At 32.2% G+C, this 18,651-nt stretch overlaps 4 protein-coding genes across 4 annotated transcripts; 2 read left to right on the forward strand and 2 right to left on the reverse strand.

The window, feature by feature from the left end:
- Nucleotides 1-3,869: 3,869 nt before the first annotated feature.
- On the reverse strand, nucleotides 3,870-10,384 carry LOC120774287 (A-kinase anchor protein 1, mitochondrial). Its single transcript, XM_040103780.1, has 5 exons — nucleotides 10,235-10,384; nucleotides 6,382-7,594; nucleotides 5,915-6,305; nucleotides 5,515-5,648; nucleotides 3,870-5,324 (listed from the first exon to the last, which is right to left on the reverse strand). Exons 2-5 carry the CDS (start codon nucleotides 7,573-7,575, stop codon nucleotides 5,256-5,258), a joined length of 1,788 nt encoding a protein of 595 aa, XP_039959714.1. The 5' UTR covers nucleotides 7,576-7,594; nucleotides 10,235-10,384; the 3' UTR covers nucleotides 3,870-5,255.
- A 1,090-nt stretch (nucleotides 10,385-11,474) lies between these two features.
- On the forward strand, nucleotides 11,475-12,179 carry LOC120775941 (60S ribosomal protein L36). The gene is made up of 3 exons (XM_040106351.1): nucleotides 11,475-11,552; nucleotides 11,710-11,837; nucleotides 11,891-12,179. Exons 2-3 carry the CDS (start codon nucleotides 11,715-11,717, stop codon nucleotides 12,113-12,115), a joined length of 348 nt encoding a protein of 115 aa, XP_039962285.1. The 5' UTR covers nucleotides 11,475-11,552; nucleotides 11,710-11,714; the 3' UTR covers nucleotides 12,116-12,179.
- A 1,413-nt stretch (nucleotides 12,180-13,592) lies between these two features.
- Nucleotides 13,593-15,214, forward strand: LOC120774733 (histone H4 transcription factor). Its single transcript, XM_040104486.1, has 3 exons — nucleotides 13,593-14,331; nucleotides 14,391-14,707; nucleotides 14,775-15,214. Exons 1-3 carry the CDS (start codon nucleotides 13,695-13,697, stop codon nucleotides 15,162-15,164), a joined length of 1,344 nt encoding a protein of 447 aa, XP_039960420.1. The 5' UTR covers nucleotides 13,593-13,694; the 3' UTR covers nucleotides 15,165-15,214.
- LOC120774732 (protein DENND6B) lies at nucleotides 15,202-17,877 on the reverse strand. Its single transcript, XM_040104485.1, has 2 exons — nucleotides 16,726-17,877; nucleotides 15,202-16,328 (listed from the first exon to the last, which is right to left on the reverse strand). The coding sequence occupies exons 1-2, from the start codon at nucleotides 17,806-17,808 to the stop codon at nucleotides 15,552-15,554; spliced, it is 1,860 nt and encodes a 619-aa protein (XP_039960419.1). The 5' UTR covers nucleotides 17,809-17,877; the 3' UTR covers nucleotides 15,202-15,551.
- Nucleotides 17,878-18,651: the final 774 nt, after the last annotated feature.

Raw genomic sequence — 18,651 nt, forward strand, 5'->3', positions numbered from 1 at the left:
TAATTTCTCTCCAAAAATAACCACTTCTCTGTGCTTCTGCTTCGACTTCCCGTCTCCAGGTGTTGGCTGGTCTCCCGCCATGTGAAAATAAGTAAATAAAACTAAGTTCAGAAGTAACCGAACACTTTATACTCTTAAGTCAAAGATGAAAGAAGATTTAAGTATTGGCAAAATTTTATTTAAAAAATTTTTAATATTGGTTATTCGGCGAAATTATAAATGGATCATATCATATTTAATGTACCATATAACATAGCTATAGGTCATACATATAACCATTTTATCTTTTTATATTTATCATATTAGTGGTGAGGAAAGGTACATACAGGGCTTGTGCGGAATAGAACTAATTTTCTTCCGCCGCGATTGTACTTCCGAGAGTAGAGGGCGTTCCTAGCTAACGAGCGAGGGGCTGATTAGTTGTCTCTGAGCACCTGTAGAGTCAGGACAAACATTTTCGCGCGACGCAAGCCGAAAATACAGCATTCGTTAGAGCAGAGGTACGCAATTAAATTCTGTGTGAAACTCGGTAAATCTGCGACATATTATAGATTTCGAGGCTGACATCGTTGTTAGTGTTAATACTGGTACGAAATTATCTACGACTTCAAAGTCATGACCATAAACAGTAACGTGGGAGTCAAGTTGCGAGTGCAATAACTGTTTATTTGATGATATTAGATATTTCTTCTTGCCCTCGTTTACTACCACACAAAGCACACGTAAATCGAATCGTTGGACGTGCTTTTGTCCGACCATATTCTACAAAGAATTTTGAAACAAATAACTTGAGAACGGCTGAATGAAATGTATAAATTTTTTTTCCAGCACACAACAAATACAAGAGATTTTACTGCCGCTGTATGATAGTCAAGAGAGTATCGGGAATTTATAAATAAAACAAAAATTTTTCAATCATCATCCAAACTTATTTTATCGCCTTCAGAATAACATCCATTTGAAGTGATGCGCATGTGTCAACGCTTCTTCCAATCGTCCAAACATTTTTATGGGCACTTTCCGGGATGGCCTTCAGCTCTCGCGTCGAATTGGTTTTTATGTCTTCAATTGAGTCGAAGCGTGTTCCGCGAAGTGGATATTTCAGTGTGGAGAATAAGAAAAGTCAGAGGGGGTCATATCAGATGAATACGGTGCTTGCTCAATCATATTTGTTGGGTGTTTGTTCAAAATTTAATACAAATACGTTAACAAATTTTGTAAAATTCGATAAACACTACTGAGGTCGACTGACATAAGCAGCTGCTGTAAACACGCTGGTTGACGGATCGCGCTAATTTTTGGCATCATAATTAAGGACAGTTGTACCAACCTAGGAAAAAAAATTTACCTGTCTTCCGGCGGGAGATAAGAGGAGGAAATGAAGAACAAATAACATTTATTTACATGAATATATTACCGCTAAAAGATTGTGTTCAAGTTGTCAGAGAAATTTCCAAATCAGCGTTGAAACAAAATTTGTGTAGATGTTCATGAGCACCTACATACATACATATGTATATTACGAACTAAAAGATTTTAATCAAATCATAAACTCTTTGTCGCGCGTGTGATACAACTCCGTGTCAATATTTACGCATAAAACGATTTATTACTTTATTGCTATATGCACATATAGCAGATACTAGCTTATGATTTTATCCGAAATTTATAAAAAAATTGTCCAAAATTACAAAATGATTTTAAGCAAAAAAAATTAACATATTATAAGAAAACACGACAAAATTAAATTAATTTTGATTTAAATTCAATCTACGACGGCGGTAAAAAGCTTCTTAACTGCTGCAACGTTTCGGCCTTCTGCTTGGATAAAAACTAAACTTTTCTATTAGATAATACGGACCTGCGGTCTAACAAAAACAATAACTGACAAAATGGCGGCTTTAAAAAAAAAGTACAGTTTAACCAAAATGTTGATCATTTTTGGCCTGCCAAAATTAGATTTTTGATCAGAGCAGAAAACTGAAAGGTAGATAGGTTGCGGGTCCCAAACCGTACGTATATATTGTTGCTATACAGTGCGGTTTGTGGTTCGTTAATTAAATAAATTTTTAGCATTGGCGCTATGTTTGATTGTAACGATAGCTGATCTACGTCTGAAATGAAATAGGTTTGCAAGAATTGTAGACTTTGGCCCGATGATGGTAGAAGGATACCTATTAGATGATACACTTGTCCCTCTATTTTAAAAGTAAGCATAAAATTATTTCTTTTTCATTTGAAAAAGGTTATTGTACCTACGTATGTTGTTTAAAAAATGTACAGAATGTGTATGATTAAGACTAACTTTTTCAGAAACATAGCACATACCATTTGGTTCGGCGCAATTTTTGGTAAAACACTTAGTAAGCCGCAGCGATCGCTCGATACTCGACTCCCGCGCGGGCACTTGAGAAGTCTTTAAATTTTATTGAGCAAGCCTCTGCGACCGCTCGATACTCGACTTTCCGGCACGCGATGGCGATGCGTGTTTTCTTCGACATGCAAGACAATTTTCAGTTTCTGATGAAGATTCTCCATCACGGCATGTTTTTGATACATTCGATGCTAAGGCATCTCGGCTCGACAGGAGTAAGCTACCTCACCAAGGTCCTCAACCTGTCGCTGACCACTCTTCAAATACCCGATGTGTGGAGAGTCGGAAGATAGGGCCCACTACTGAAACCTGGGAAATCCTCCAACAAAGGGGAGTCCTATCGTCCGATAACTGTCCTCTCTCCAGTAGGGAAGACACTTGAGGCCTTGCTACTCCCGACCTTCACTTACCATCTGAGCCTAGCCAGGCACAAGCATGGACTCCGAAAAGTGCACAGCACCACCACAGCACTTCGTGGCCTCAACCAGAAACCACCCTGTAAGAGAACGATCTTCGTGGCGTTGGACCTATCAAAAGCTTTTGACACAGTCAACCACACAACGCTACTGCAGGACATCGAGAAAACTACGCTTCCTCCAGGACTGAAGAGGTGGACCATGAATCCTGAGCGGTCGTCAATCATCCATGCTATTTCGAGGTGAAACATCTAAACTGAGAAGAATTAAACGGGGGTTCCGCAGGGTGGTGTCCCTCTCCCCGTTGCTGTTTAACGCTTCTACATCTCGAAACTCCCACAGCCACTTTCCAGAGAGGGGTTTCCATAACCTCGTACGCAGATGATTGCACGATATTGACGTCGGGCAATAGAATCTATGGCATGTGTTCGAAAGTAAACAACTACCTCTCCGACCTTTCTCGTTTCCTCACTACACGGAACCTCACACTTTCCCCAACCAAATCCACAGCGACCATTTTTACAAACTGGATGAAGGAGTATAGACTTGAACTTAATATTGCAGTCGATAGCGTCAAAATTCCGACTGTCAATAACCCTAAGATTTTAGGTGTAACTTTTGATAGTCTATGCTCCTTCACTCCCCATACGACCGCGATTATCGCCAAGGTACAGAGCCGCAACAAAATCCTCAAGTCGCTAGCCGGCAGCACATGGGGAAAAGACAAAGAAACGTTGTTGGCAACATACAAGGCAATCGGCCGGCCGGTCCTCAATTACGCAGCACCAATATGGTCGCCTGGATGCAATTTCTTTATCTCTATTTCAATCTTATTTCCATCGTGTAGCTCGTCGCCCAATTAGTTTCCACATTTTTATTACAATTGCCCAAAGAAAAAATATTGTTGCAAAAAATCATTCGTATCTGCACATGCTAAGCCCAAACCTTCCTTACTTGTTTATAATATGTAATAGCAATAGTAAGAAATAATAAGTATTTGAGAAAAAAAATGTATATTTAAGAAGTAAAAAAAATAAGTTAAAATGTTTTAATGCGTCCAATATTAATTAAAAGAAGAATTTTATGATTTAATAACGTTATATTTATTATTTATTTTTTGAGTCAACTGATATCTATCGCCTATTTAATTACTCTTTATGAGTCTTGATAACATTTAACACTTGAGTTGTAGGCCTCACAATCCATGTTAGATACAAATATTAGCAATTTTCGATACATAAACTATAGATGAGGAAATGAATGGTTGTCTGCGTAGCTATCGGTGTAATTTGCTTAAGTGCAGAAGAACTATGGCCAAAGCGTTATATTATTATGTTATCTTCAGAATATTAAATCTCCATTGTTTTATTATAAGTGTACTCCAATTGTAATATTCAGCATTATAACGTTTCTTTAAATCACTTTATGAATAAATATAGATCTAACAATTTTTATTTAAAACTAACTAAGCTGAATCAAACAATAATTAACACTAGGGCTAATGGGCTTTCATTCTGGTAAAAAACATGCCATTTGGGCATTACTGAGGTGCAAAATAAATACGACGTTTTAGAAGAATAACTGAACAATTACTTATACATTACAGTTTAGCGTACTACTTATATTTACTTAAATGGTCTAAATTATTACTTAAGAAAATATTATTTTACCTTGTTACATATTCAATTATAAATTTCAGTTATAATATACAGGAGACATTTTGATGCAACTTCATTCTGGATAGAATGCAACATACTCAAATAAGTAAATAAATCGATAAAAAGGCAGTCAATATTTGTAGTCACAAATGCTTTATACGTATGTATGTATGTAAAAGAAAATACCGGTTAAAATTATATTTCCTGTTTTAACGAGTTTACTTTTTTCCAGTTATTTTCATTTCCATCAAAATGTCTTTCAGCAAATTATAGCAAAAATAGCTGCTTTTTTAGTTCTCTCTAGGTTTGGTAAAAAAATATACGTACATAAGTTTATGTTTAAAACATGTTTTTATGCATCAATAAGAGACCTAAAACTGTATTATTTATAACATAAATAATATTTTAATATTCATTTATATGTACAAGAGTTTATTTCAAACTTTTTGTCCGGCAGAATTAATACGAGCCTTCTATTGCTTGCTATATTCCTAGATATATGTATGTATATATCGCCACAATTTTCGCGATTTAATTTTTATGTCTTCCATATTTACAACAGGTTTATTCACTTGAAACAAATGACTATTGTCATGACGCATGATGCTTCAACGACGCCTTCTTCACAACTCCTATAAGTGATTTATTTTATAACCTATGCGCATGAGAACTTACCTAATGAAATACATTTACTATTTCTAAATTTTAAATAGCGATGTTTTGTTCTTTTAAATATTTAAAAATAATTAGATGATAATTGTGGCTTTTCTATTAACAGTTTTTACAAAAACTCTCTACTCCTTTGAATCAGTCTCGCAACTCAACCCATTTAGCTAGATTTCTTGCTTCAAGTTCCCTGTTTATGAAAATAATATTCTGAAATGAAGCAAATATAATTTATATATTAATAATATAAAATATATTAATATGAAAAAAACTTGTATTTTATATATAATATTATATTTAGTTGGAATCGTCGCTTTAATATACATTTATCAGAACACAAATTGATTTAAAATTAGCTTAATTTCTTCTAAAAATAATGGACAAATAACAATATACTTACACCAGGACCCAAATAAGCATATAAGTAAATCTCCGGTATATTATGGCTATTGTATCCCGCTACCTGTGCTTGTAAAACAATTCCCCTAGTTAGCTGACACAATACGTCTACAGCTTCCGATGACCACATGGAATCTAGACAAATAATTGTACGATATAAAGTCAGCATCAAAAGAAAGTGTACAACACTTGTTTATTACATTGCTTGTTTTTCCATAACCATTTTAAAACCTATAAACCTATAAATTGTTTTATTATATCACTTAGGAAAACTTAAATAAATCAAGCAATGTAGTATGTAGTAAACAAATGATGTACACTTTCTTTTGACTCTGACTGTACACTATTTAAGATCACAATATTAATATAAAAATATATATGCTTTTAACTTATGTACATACCTATCGGTTCCACGTTAGACAAAACACATTCTGTGGCTTGGAATGGTACAGACATAAAGTCTGATCTAATTTGCCTTAATTCATTGAAATGTACATTCATATAGCCTCCAAAGTCTAAAAATTTAACTACACAACGCTGCTTATCCTCAGCGTCTTGTTCGACTATTTGTACTCTATACCAAATTCCTTTTACTGGGAGTACACAAACTGCATTGATTTCGATACCAGGCAACAACGGTGCTTCACTCAAAGTGTAGCTGTCATACAAACACTTTTGAAGAACAGTCAGAGAAGGATGTGAGGGATGTAAAGGATGTTGTACGAACATGTGTGCGCCATTCACTACAGCAGTGACAATTACATCGTTATTAATGTTTTCGATGAGTTTAAGCTGTAGGAAATATTAGAGAATCGTCAGTTGCTGATAATACAAGCATATAAAACATATTTCATAATTACACACTTGCCTGTAAATTAAGTAAACTGTCTGCAGATAAAGGAACTACAGTTTGAGGAGATGCAGATTGTATTTTATTCATAGTAAAATTAGGAAAACGTTTTGTAGGGAGGCGTTGTCTTATCATTGCCAAAGCAGCTTCTATTTCACTCTCAGAACCCTCGATAATGCAAATGCAAACCAATTTTCCAGCATAATTTGTTTTGCGTATTAGTACATTCGCCGAAGTTTTGACTTTGATCTGGTTTATAAAAAAATGTTTTCTGCCATACAGGTGTCCTATAAAACTATTTGGCAGAAAGAATTCGTATGTAGATTTGGCACGATTTGCTTCGGATCGGGGTAAACTTGAACCTTTTCCTGAATCGCCAGATTGAACGCTGCATAAACTTAATGATGGACTGGCAGCATCTACGTTACGTTTCCCATTTTCTGTAATATCAACATCTTGACAAGAGATGTTCATTGCGCTCTCTTTGTTAAAATTTTCTTCCAGTATTGGACTCTGTTCAGTAGTTTTGAGTGTGATATTGGTGGACGATTGAATTGGATGTCCTTGCTGATTTCTTGCATCACTATTATTTTTTACATTTTCTATAAGATCTAAATTATTATTTTCTTCACATTCTTTGGTATACTTATTTTCAAGGAAAGAATTTTCAGGTGAGATTTTTGGTGTACGGGTAGCTCTTATTACAACAGGTGCATCGCTTTTACAATTCACATTACGGGAATAAAAGGCAATACGATTATTCACCGAATCTGGCAAATCAACTGGTGACGATAAGTTTTCAAAGTCTTCATCGATGGAGCGAAGTACCTTATTTTCAGCGCTTTGTATTTTGTTTTTAAGCACCTCTGAATCGACTACCTGTTGTTGTTTAACAGGCGAACCTCTGCAATTCTGAACAATTTTGATTGGAGCTGATTTACCAAAAAGTCTGACGGTTGGACTCTCTTCACCTTCATTTTTATTATTTATATTGACTGAATCACTTGGTAATGGATGTGACTTGTTTTGCATAAAACTTCCATTTATTTGGTGTTTTGATTCTTTTGAGTTATGTGTATTTAAGTTTTCTTGTTCTTTTTCAGTTCTGTCTCCATTTGAACGATTTTTATTGCGACGTCGATACCAATAAACACCGAGAATAAATACTACTCCCGGCAATGACAAATATAAAAGGGGACGACCAGATACCATTTTCGTTGAATATTGAAAACTGTTAGAAAAAAGAGAATTTTAATTTATTAAAAATGAGGTGGTAACATTTTTCTCTGCACACACGTTAAATAAAAAAAAACATTATATATGTATATACAATATACATATATACATATACATGTATTATATATTTACTGAATATATATTCATATGTATATATTTCCTAATGGAAACCCCTCTCGTACCAATGCAGTTTTGCTTACAAAAATTTTATTTAAGTTCAAAATTAAATAAACGAAGAAACATATAATATAAACATAACTTATGCAATGATTTTCATAAATGAAAACTAGAAAACAAAAATCACACTTCGTAATTTTTTTCTATTTTTATAGTCAAAATTTATAATTTGAAAATGATACAATATTACAACTTGTACTTGTAATTTATAAGTGGTGTCCAAAACTGATTAATTAGATCAAAAAATAATTTCATAAAACATAAAAACAAACAATTACTGTAATTAAAATACTAAAGACTTAAACAGCAAAAGACTCATTATTATTTAATAGTATTAACTTTATAAAAAGTTATATTGAACATTTCAAAACGTATAAAATATGCATACATTTGTATCTACATAACAAAGTCTTCTATATATGGCGCCGTAAAGCATAACATCCTTATTTCGGTTTGTGTATGTAACATTAATTTTTAACATTGAAACTGTCAAAAATTAAATAGTTATGCGCTGAAATAATCGGCCATAAGGAAGAATAAATCCATACGATTTTAAATTCGTTAACATATTCATTTCAGGTAAATTTTGCAAAAACAATTAAAAAAAAATACTTGTACAATAAATTTTGCAAAAACAATTAAAAGAAATACTTTTGCAATCTACTGTTTGCAATGAAGATATATTCTAAAACTTTTGCAATGACTTAAATAAAATCACGTGTCTTCTATAAATTGTATCACTACTTTTTAGCATCTTTACGATAATATGTTTTAACACACTTCAACACCAATACGTTTCCACTTTTTGTATAATTGAATTCTTTACCGAAAAAAATTAGTTCCTACTGAGAGAAACGTATTTTTAGATTATGCATTCGAGATGCCAACGAAAACATATTACCAAATGTGCTCAGTAAATGTTAAAATGTAAATGTGCATATATAAAACTTCGAATCTTATGAATGTTAACAAAAGTTATTATCAAGGAATTTTATTACAACTTTATTTTTTATTGAGGTATATATTTTGACTCTCTTAATCTAAATTGCACATTCGATTGAATAAAACCAATCCATTCAATTACACTTTATTAATTTCAACAACTGCTTTTTTTACATTTAAAACTAAAATCTTTGTGTACACGACAACCAGAATACTACATAATCAAGCACAAACTGAAATACTTAAAAACTTAGCAATGTTATCTATTGGGACAACAACATTAGGATAGTTTATTGCCAACATTCTTCTCTTGTTGACATTTGTGATCACATAAGCTTTGTATTCTCGTCCACAAAGATCAACTACATATTGCACAACCTAAATATAATTGGAGGAATTTGGAAGTATTACATTATTTATCTATAAAACAAAAAAGTTATATCTTAGTATTATAACGGAGACTGGATAACAAAGGTTAATTGTTCGAAAAAAGATATGAAGTAATTAATAAACTCAATAAAAAAAAAAACAGAAGTCACATTTATTTATGTAACAGTGATACATATACAATAATATAATGAGGTACCAAAAACATCATATACAACATACATGTGATGAGGAAGCATATTACATTTCTTCCTTCACATATAAATCACAGTCTAATAATTTATATAGTTTTTTCAAAGCTTTCTAACAAATATTTGTGTAATCGTATAGCAACGCTTCGAAGAAATATGCAACAACCTTTCATTTGAAGATTTTGAGATCCCCATTGTAATTTTAACTAGAATCTTTTTATAAGAAACCATTTGTGACATAAATCTGCCAAAAACTATAATAAAAATAATAAAACTATATTTCATTCGCCACAACAAAATTTATTATATGTAATTATAAAATGTAATATTTTCTCATTAATAATTAAGATTAAAATTTAAAGTTATGTAAATCACTCAATTAAGTTCTTAAATTGAACGATGTGTGCGCAGCTCAAGAGAGATGTAGTGCTACTTGATGATAGTCAGGTTTGAGTCGATTAAATCAATGACCACAAACTAAAAATATCCATATAATTATACAACGACGAAAGAAACGATAAATTTTAACATAAGAAATAATAGACATTCGCTTCATACAAAAAGTTATAATGATTATGATTGTTTAAACAATTTTTTATACAAATAAACGGATATTATACATATTTTAAACATTAAGTAGTGTTTGTTCGTGTAAATTTCTATCAATGCACACATGCAGTATGTGAATTTCCTCAATCCGACCTCTGTTAACAACCTATGGTATACTTTTATCACCCACTTATTGTAGTTGTTCTTCTTTCCGGATCAAGTAGTATTGATTATATTGCACAAGATTTTTCAACTATCTTTTTTACAATAATTACAAATTTATTGTAAAGAATATTGATAACAAAAAGAAATATGTTTACAAAATGTTTTAGTGTTCGGATTCACCAATTATACTAGGTTATGTTATATTTTCTTTCCTTCACTCTTACCTTATTAAACACAATACAAAACAAATATATATAGCTTTCAAAGCTTTTATAATGCTTTAAATTAATCGCTTTTGATATATATTTTATTCTTTGTACAATTTTCTGTAATCTTTACAAAAAAATTGCGACTTTAAACACGTGTCTAGAGTATTTTCTTTCATACACACAATAACAATATGGCCGGCGTACAAAATTTCCAATACATATTTCGAAAAGTGCTGCCACTTTGCGCAATTGGAAAAAAATTAATATCTCAGCTATGTTATTTGTAAGTCTGTCAATATCAACGATGAAATTAAATGTATGAAAAAAATATGATTTTAAAAGTATTAAAGACGGGTTCAGGTTAAAAAAAAAACAAATTAAATTAGAAATCCATTTGGTTGAAAAGTAACTTAACAAAACTAGTTAATAGAAGAACATGCTGTTATAACAGTCTATGCGAAAGTTTAAACACGAATCGAATATATATTTCCTCTAATAAAAAATATTCAAAACATATTTTATTGAAAGTAACCATGCAAAAAAATATTGTTGACGGTTGGCAATCTTGTTGTGGATATTTTTTTTCGAATTCTAGTTTCGATATTCGAAGTCGTTTTAAAAAATATATGTACATATGTGAATATGTGCTACCGCTTGGTCTTTTAAGCTTTATCAGAACTTTTAATGGTCAAAGCAAATAAATATGCAATTTATGAAATCTATATTAATTAACCATTTAAGCAATAATACAAACCTTACTTTATGATATATGTCAAAAGATATTGGGTAAAATTTGAACATACGTGGGTATGTTTTTTGGCAGTGTGCCAAAGGAATAAATTAATTATTTTCATTAATATTGTTATTAGAAAGCAAATAATTTGCTTTTCACTTAATTCATTTTGTGAATATATTAAATAATTTAAATAATAAGGCAATTGTGTTTATTTTGAATTTCAATTGTCCAAATTTTATTTTCCATCTGACACAGCAAACTATAAAATTTCATGCTCCATAGGAATGTTTTCATCCCAACTCAACAAAGGGAAAATGTTACCCTTTTGATACCATATATATACAGATTAGCTATAAATTATGTACATATGTATATTGAGAGTCGTTTGCGTATTGTAAATTAACGAACGATAACGCATTATTGGAATTAGCATTATTTACATAAATTTTTAAGTTGAGTATTATGAAATGTAATAAATGCAACGCTTCAAGCTTACTGAAAAAATTATTTATGTTGGCAATGCTTAAACCAAAATGGGGAAACTTCAGAAAGTGTTTGTCAACTCTACGCTCTTTCCGCCTTTTGACAGCTGCTAAGGTAGGTTGTTGTTGAAATTTCTTATAAAAATCTAAAATTATTATTTGCATCACAAAATATAATTCTATAATAATACGGGAGACTTTAGATACAATATTTTCTTATTACATTATCGAATTGTTTAATAAATTATGTTCACTATGTGGATTGTTTTCAGCAATAATGGCTGTACGATACGAACTCTGCGTTGGTCTCAACAAGGGACATAAAACATCGAAGGTGAAGAATGTTAAATATACTGGAGACAAAAAGGTTAAGGGACTTAGAGGATCCCGTTTGAAGAACGTAAGTATATAAATAAATAATTCGTATATACTTATTAATAGCAATGTCTTTAGATTCAAACCCGGCATACTAAATTCATGCGCGACTTGGTTCGTGAAGTTGTTGGACATGCTCCCTACGAGAAGAGAACCATGGAATTGTTGAAAGTTTCAAAGGATAAACGTGCCCTGAAATTTTTAAAACGTCGCTTAGGCACACACATTCGTGCAAAGAGGAAGCGTGAGGAGTTGTCCAACATCCTCACACAAATGAGAAAGGCGCAAACTCACGCAAAGTAATTGAGCAAAAATGTTTATTAGAAAACTTAGAAATAAAATAAGAACAAGTGTTCTACAAAAGAATTGTGAAAAGTGTTGTGATTCTTAACTTATACAAAGAGGCAATACTTGCCAAATATTAATTTACGACAAGGCTTCGACAATTTGGCTATCAAATGTTATGATTCCTATTAAAGGATTCAGTTCTTTAACAAAGCATTTGGCGTTGTTTTCAATTAAATTCTGTAGTGAAACTTCATGTAAATACTTTTGTAAGCTTGTAAATGACGTGCCATTTATTCTCTTAGTGAATAAGAGTTCTAGATATTTATGGATGCCACTTTAGAACGGAATTTATACATTTATTTATATTCTCTCACCATAGTTAAAAGTATTAATTTCTGACAAAATATTAAGTATAGGTGATTCCAAAATTTGCATCATATTGAAACAAAAGAAAAGAGGGGTACTTTGGGCAGAGAACATAGAAAAGTGATTATCTGAACAAGCTTTGAGTAAACAAACGTGTGTTTTAAACAGTCGTCACCTAAAATGCAAAATAACGTAAGAACAATTCACAGGGGAAAGAATGAAACACATAAAATGGAACGTGACTGAAACAAAACTTAAATATTGGTTAAAACTGGGTTATATCTAATAGCAGAACCTTAAAATGTTGAACATATGTACATGTGTAATTTGAAGTAGTGAATCTTAATCAATGAAACACTCAATTTCGAATTTTTTGATCATACTTTATTTTACATGTTAGATGATATTTTGCCGTATGTTACTGTCAAAAAATTAACGAAAATCCTGTCAAACGCATAATGTTCGGACCGACAACGAAAACATGTTTTCGTGGGAAAAACTGGTTTTCACACGAAAACTTGTGTTTTCCATGTAAAATCTGTCAAACGAAAACACAGTTTTCGCTGAAAACTGCTTGAAAACTTACATTCCTCTCATTATAATCGGTGCCTGCTCTAGTTTAATCGATGTTTTTGGAAGACATATTTTGCCGGCCCAAAATTGTCACTTGATATTTGTTTACATTCCATATACAAATACAGCTGCCACTTGATATTCTCATATTAGAGGGATTCTCTTGCTCTTGCAAAACCTTGCAAGATGCAGAAAATTGCAGAATTTTCCTCTTGGTGCATCGGCACAACAACAAACACACGTAGAAAATTATTTGCAATGGCTGTAAAATATATTAGACTAAACCCATGTTTATTTTCGTGCCGTCATATATCACTAGATTCTGCAATGGGTGCTCTCTTGGCCTTGCATATTTCGGTATAGGATTTTTGCATTTTGTGTCATCGTGCAATCTTGCAAGAGCAAGAGAATGCCGTTATTGATGGTTGGCAGTGAAAACTCATAGAAAACACACATTGTCAGTCCGAACGACTTAGATTCCACAACATACAAATGTGTTTTCAAAATCTTTTCAATGTCGGTCCGAACATAGTATAATAATAAAACTCTTCATCATATTTATCGATAATAGTCGATTTTTACTCGAAATTCATCACCTGGAATTACAGGTATTTCAGTATTTTAGTGCAGTTAGAAAATTTGAACAAATAGTGAAATGATTTCTGCAAAGAAAAATAAGCAAATGTTTCCCCCAGTACAGTGTCAATGGAAAGAATGCGCTGATCTGTTTAACGATGATTGGAAATTGAATGAGCATATAAAAATACATTTGGATGAGTACGTTGAAGAAGATAATGAAACATTTGATTGCCCTTGGAATGAATGCACCTTTTTTACCACTGATTATACCGAAATTAAGCGCCACCTATATTATCATGGATATTACAGTTCACTTGTAGTAAGAGGAAAATATGAATGTGAGCAAAATCCGAATATTCCTAGTTGCAGTGCGCGTCCAAAAGAAGCTGATAAGATCCCCGATTTGAAGAGTAACTTTCTTTGTGAATGGACCGATTGTCAAAGAACATTTGTGTCTATAGTTGAATTTCAAGATCACATTGTTCAGCATGCATTATTTGAATACGAGATCCAGAAATCTCCGAATGATACGCGACCAAAAGTTAAATGCAAATGGAGCATATGCCACAAGCATTTAGAAAATAAGTATAGATTAATTGAACATATCTTTACTCACGCGAATAAAAAATCACTAGCATGTTATCACTGCGGCGAAGTATTTAGGACTAGGACTACTTTATTTGATCATCTAAGAAGACAACCTGAAAATAATAGTCAGTATTTAATTTACTTAGATATACATTTGACAATAGATTTTTTTTTTTAATTTTAGCTCACAAGTTTCAATGCGACCAGTGTTTTAAATATTTTGCGACAGAGAAACTATTAAGATCTCATTTCTTAAAACATGTAAATTGTTACAAGTGTAGTCTTTGTAATATGTCCTGCCCGTCTTCAAGTTCATTAGCCACACATATACGTTATCGGCACCTGAAGGATAAGCCTTTCAAATGTACTGAATGTGAACATCGTTGTGTACGAAAAAGCGACTTGCAAAAACATATGAATCACATTCATAGCAATCAAGTTCATCGTTGTCAGCAATCTGGTTGTAATTATGCTGTCCGGACATATAATTTATTAAGACGAGTAAGGCAATGTCGTTAATTTCTTTTGTATTTTTCAATTGATCAATTTCCAAAAACTTAAATTTCAGCATTGTTTGGAAGTTCATGGCAATAGTCCTTTTATTTACATGTGTCATTGCTGCGATAAATTATTCAAGCATAGTAAATATCTGTCAAAGCATTTGATCAAGAAACATGACTTTAAACTACCATCAGGACATAAACGGTTTACATATCGTATTGATGAAAATGGTTTTTACTTACTTGAAACATTGCGAATTGAAAGCCTAGAAGTAACTAAACAAATTTTGTCACCCCATGCCATGGAAGCATCTGATGTAACACAAGATAGTAGTTGTTATGAGATTGTCTCTATGACTAACGAACATGATCAACGTGTAATTGTTGCTAATGATCCAAATGAAGCACAATTAGTAGGTGAAGTTGTTATATCATTGCCTTTAGGCAATGAGAGTTGATTCCATAAATTCCAATAAAACAATAAACAAATACATATTGACAGTTTTAAGCATGACTCAATTTTACTATGTACCATGGGTATTTAGATGAGTATATTATTTTCATTAAACTATTCCTACGCAATCGTTTTATTTAATAACAATATGTTATAAGTAAACAATCTAAGTATATAATAATATGTGTACGTTTATAAAATCTAATTCAGTTGTTTGCTAGAATAGGAATATCTTTAGTTTATTAGTTATGATAATATATACTATATTCCTGCATAAAAAAATACGTGTTTTTAAATTCTTTAACTTAACCTACATTTATTTAAAACGAAAACTTTCTAAAAAAAAATAATAATCCATAACAGTAGCTCCATTCACTTGGCAGCTTAGTAATCAAATATTAACCACATTTTTTAAGTCATTAGGTAGAAGGTCTTTCATACAATTAATTTGGGCACGTATTAGGTCTTGAGTAGCACTGTTATTAGTGGTATCGGTATATAGATTCATTTTTTGTTTTAACTTAAGTATCATGTCTATTATTTCTACCTCTTGCTTATCATGCGCCCATTTTTCAAGGTTCGCAACCGAAAGTGCTTGAAGTTGCAAGTCTTGTAGGGTTAATTGTAGTTCACGATGTCTTGAGTTGTACCATCCACGAAAATTTGGCGAATTGAAAAATCTACGATACAACCCTTTCCAATCACCTTTTAAAGGCGAAGTTAAATGTGGTCCGGAATGTTCAATAGTCGCCAAAAAGTCCTCCAATTTAAAAGCATTTGCATTTGGTGCGGACTTAAATGGACTTATATCTTTCTGTAAGGGCATTAATGAAGCTATATACCGTTCCAGAGGTATCATAAAACTTTGCGTAAGTTCCAATAAATTTCGGCGCAATAATGCTGTTTGCACATGATCAGGTCGTTTGGTTTTAACCCCCGCTTTTACTTTTTTAATTAAATTCTTGTCTTTTTTAAGAAAAGGCTTATATTTCGTGTACAATCCCGGGAGCGCACCGTCACTGATAGTTGCACTCGTATTTAGTACCAAAGAGGAGCTTGCATTAGGTAATCCTTTTTTTATATTGCCTGTACTGCTTGAATTGAATGATGTCACAGAATCCGAATTTCTAATATTTTTTTGGAGTTGCTGATGTTGCTGCATATTAATCTAAAAATATTTTAAAAATCATATTCAAACATGTAGGAATGGGCTAAGTTCGGGTGTAACCGAACATTTTATACTCTCACAATTTGAAAGCTTCAAAAACTTTATACAATACATATTTAAAAATGTTGGGCAAGAATTGCAATATGTATTTTATATTTACTAATTTCAAGAAGTCATTTTACATATTCAACGACATAAAAGCAATAATTTCAATCGAATATATATAAAAATTTAAAATTTTACTTAAGTTATCGCTTGTCTACGCGGACAGACGACAGACATTACATTTTTATATAATTAACTTAACAATATATTTAACTCGAACACTGTAGCAACAAGATGAGAGAGTATGCAAACAAATATTTTATGTATATATCAAAAACTTAATCGTTTTTACCTGATTATCGACTAGTCGCAATATATGCGGCCAATCTTTCAGTAACTTTATGAAAAACGGATTTGTTACTCCTAGTATCACAGGTGGAGGCGTATTTCCATATTCCCTCGTGAATTCTTTGAACTCGCTGTCATGTATTGTAAAATAAGGTCGTGCTTCAGCGCAATATTCAATTGGAGCTATTAATGAAACAAGACTGTGCACCATATGTGAGCAATCAGCGGGTGAGGTTCCAACAATTACAATAGGTTCAGCAATTAACACTAATTCCCATAAAGTATACAAATTCTCCAAGGTAAAACATAAACATTGATATAATTCTAGTTCGTTAACAGAGTTCAAAATTTTCGTGGAAAAGGCATTCAATGAAGTTTTTCTAATTGTATCAGTTTTTTGTCCAACAGTACCGCACTTTTTACCACTTATGGTTGGTATATTAATTTGATAAATGTTATCAAACAGCTGTAAGTCCAAGGAAACACCTGCTTGTAACGGGGGCCATAATCGATTTATTTGATCACAAGCCTCTTCTATATTTGAGTTGCCATTTTCAAAGTACCTTGGAGCCAGTTGATCCACAATATTATAGAAAAGGTTGCAAAATGGAAGATGCGTCACCAAAATAAAACTTTTTTGAAAATAACCTCTCGGAAGATTAGCATCTCGCTTTTGGCGGAAATACACAAATCCCCAGTAATGTGATTCGTCTACACGGAGTGCAGATATACAATCCGAATTATATGAGTGAAATATTTTTTTTAAGTTTCCGTTGTGACTTTCTTTGTGTATCCTTCGAAGACGCATATGAAATTTTGTGTCACCCATGCACCCGGAGTTTGAATCCGGAAATGCCATATAACATATATTAGCAGTTTCAGTCTCCGAAGGTACGAATTGAGGTGGGTAAACAAATTCGAGAGCTTGTCCTATGTTCAGATCGAATGTTATGACACACATACAATGAATCCATTGAGAAAAGTTTGCCCAATGATTAATATCGTTACAAGTATTAATTTCACTTGTAACTCTTAAACAGTCATTGTTATCAGTTAAATTATTTGTTGATATAGATTTCTCTGTCATTTTACAAATTTATCGATGCACTTTCACTTGTGGCTATTTTTGTGCCTAGATTTATTGAACAAGTTTGTATCAAACAAAATATACTGTCAAAATTGAAAAATATGTTCAGTGCCAACATTTAGAGCTGCCAATAGCCAATAATGATTAAATGCAGGATTTGGTTTTTTTAAAGTTATAAATACAATTTCTCTTGAAGAATCAGAGGGTTTTCATGTGTCTTTTTGTTTAAAATTCTCGCAAACATTAATTAAGGATAAACTCAGGCAAATTTTAATCCAAGCATACAGGACGTCTACAAAATTCCAGCATTGCATTTCAAGAATAATAGATATGGGCATTACTTAATAGTTAGAAGGTTTGTCAGAAAAACTACATATATTCTACTATACCCTATATATGATGTCGTATGTCGTGTATGGCTCATTTGCTTAATTCAAAAGCCTAAACTTACGAAAATTATATTTAAAAAAAAATTTAAAATGCATTATCGTTATATATTGTATATGATTACTTTTGCTAGCGGTTTTACATATTTGTCAGTTGAGTTCTGTAGTAGAAACGGGATAAAACGTTGCACTAATAGTACCTACGAGGTGGGCCACCTTATGACCAAAGAGTTGGTCAAATCGAACTAAAACTTTTCAAGCCCCCAGGTACCAAATAAGTAGACAAAGGTGGATTTTTTACCGAAAATATCGGTTAATATGTTCGATATATAATTTAAAGTAAGGGATATAAATGGTTGGAATAAGGTCAATGCTTTTCTTAGCTCCATATAACCAATCTAAAGATTTTCGAACTTTCGGGTGACTTCATACCACATATATACATACATATATCGGC

The sequence above is a fragment of the Bactrocera tryoni genome, chromosome 4 (assembly GCF_016617805.1).
Source record: "Bactrocera tryoni isolate S06 chromosome 4, CSIRO_BtryS06_freeze2, whole genome shotgun sequence".
NCBI lineage: Eukaryota > Metazoa > Arthropoda > Insecta > Diptera > Tephritidae > Bactrocera > Bactrocera tryoni.

Bases quoted from the DNA above. Each gene is read 5' to 3' on its own strand.
- LOC120774733 (XM_040104486.1), top strand. From the start codon at position 13,695: ATGATTTCTGCAAAGAAAAATAAGCAAATGTTTCCCCCAGTACAGTGT. The intron at 14,332-14,390 runs GTCAGTATTTAA...TTTTAATTTTAG, and splicing joins AAGACAACCTGAAAATAATA to CTCACAAGTTTCAATGCGAC. The intron at 14,708-14,774 runs GTAAGGCAATGT...CTTAAATTTCAG, and splicing joins CATATAATTTATTAAGACGA to CATTGTTTGGAAGTTCATGG.
- LOC120774732 (XM_040104485.1), bottom strand. From the start codon at position 17,808: ATGACAGAGAAATCTATATCAACAAATAATTTAACTGATAACAATGAC. The intron at 16,329-16,725 runs GTAAAAACGATT...AAATATTTTTAG, and splicing joins TGCGACTAGTCGATAATCAG to ATTAATATGCAGCAACATCA.
- LOC120774287 (XM_040103780.1), bottom strand. From the start codon at position 7,575: ATGGTATCTGGTCGTCCCCTTTTATATTTGTCATTGCCGGGAGTAGTA. The intron at 6,306-6,381 runs GCAAGTGTGTAA...TATTTCCTACAG, and splicing joins ACAGTTTACTTAATTTACAG to CTTAAACTCATCGAAAACAT. The intron at 5,649-5,914 runs GTATGTACATAA...TTATTTGTCTAG, and splicing joins GTCTAACGTGGAACCGATAG to ATTCCATGTGGTCATCGGAA.
- LOC120775941 (XM_040106351.1), top strand. From the start codon at position 11,715: ATGGCTGTACGATACGAACTCTGCGTTGGTCTCAACAAGGGACATAAA. The intron at 11,838-11,890 runs GTAAGTATATAA...CAATGTCTTTAG, and splicing joins GAGGATCCCGTTTGAAGAAC to ATTCAAACCCGGCATACTAA.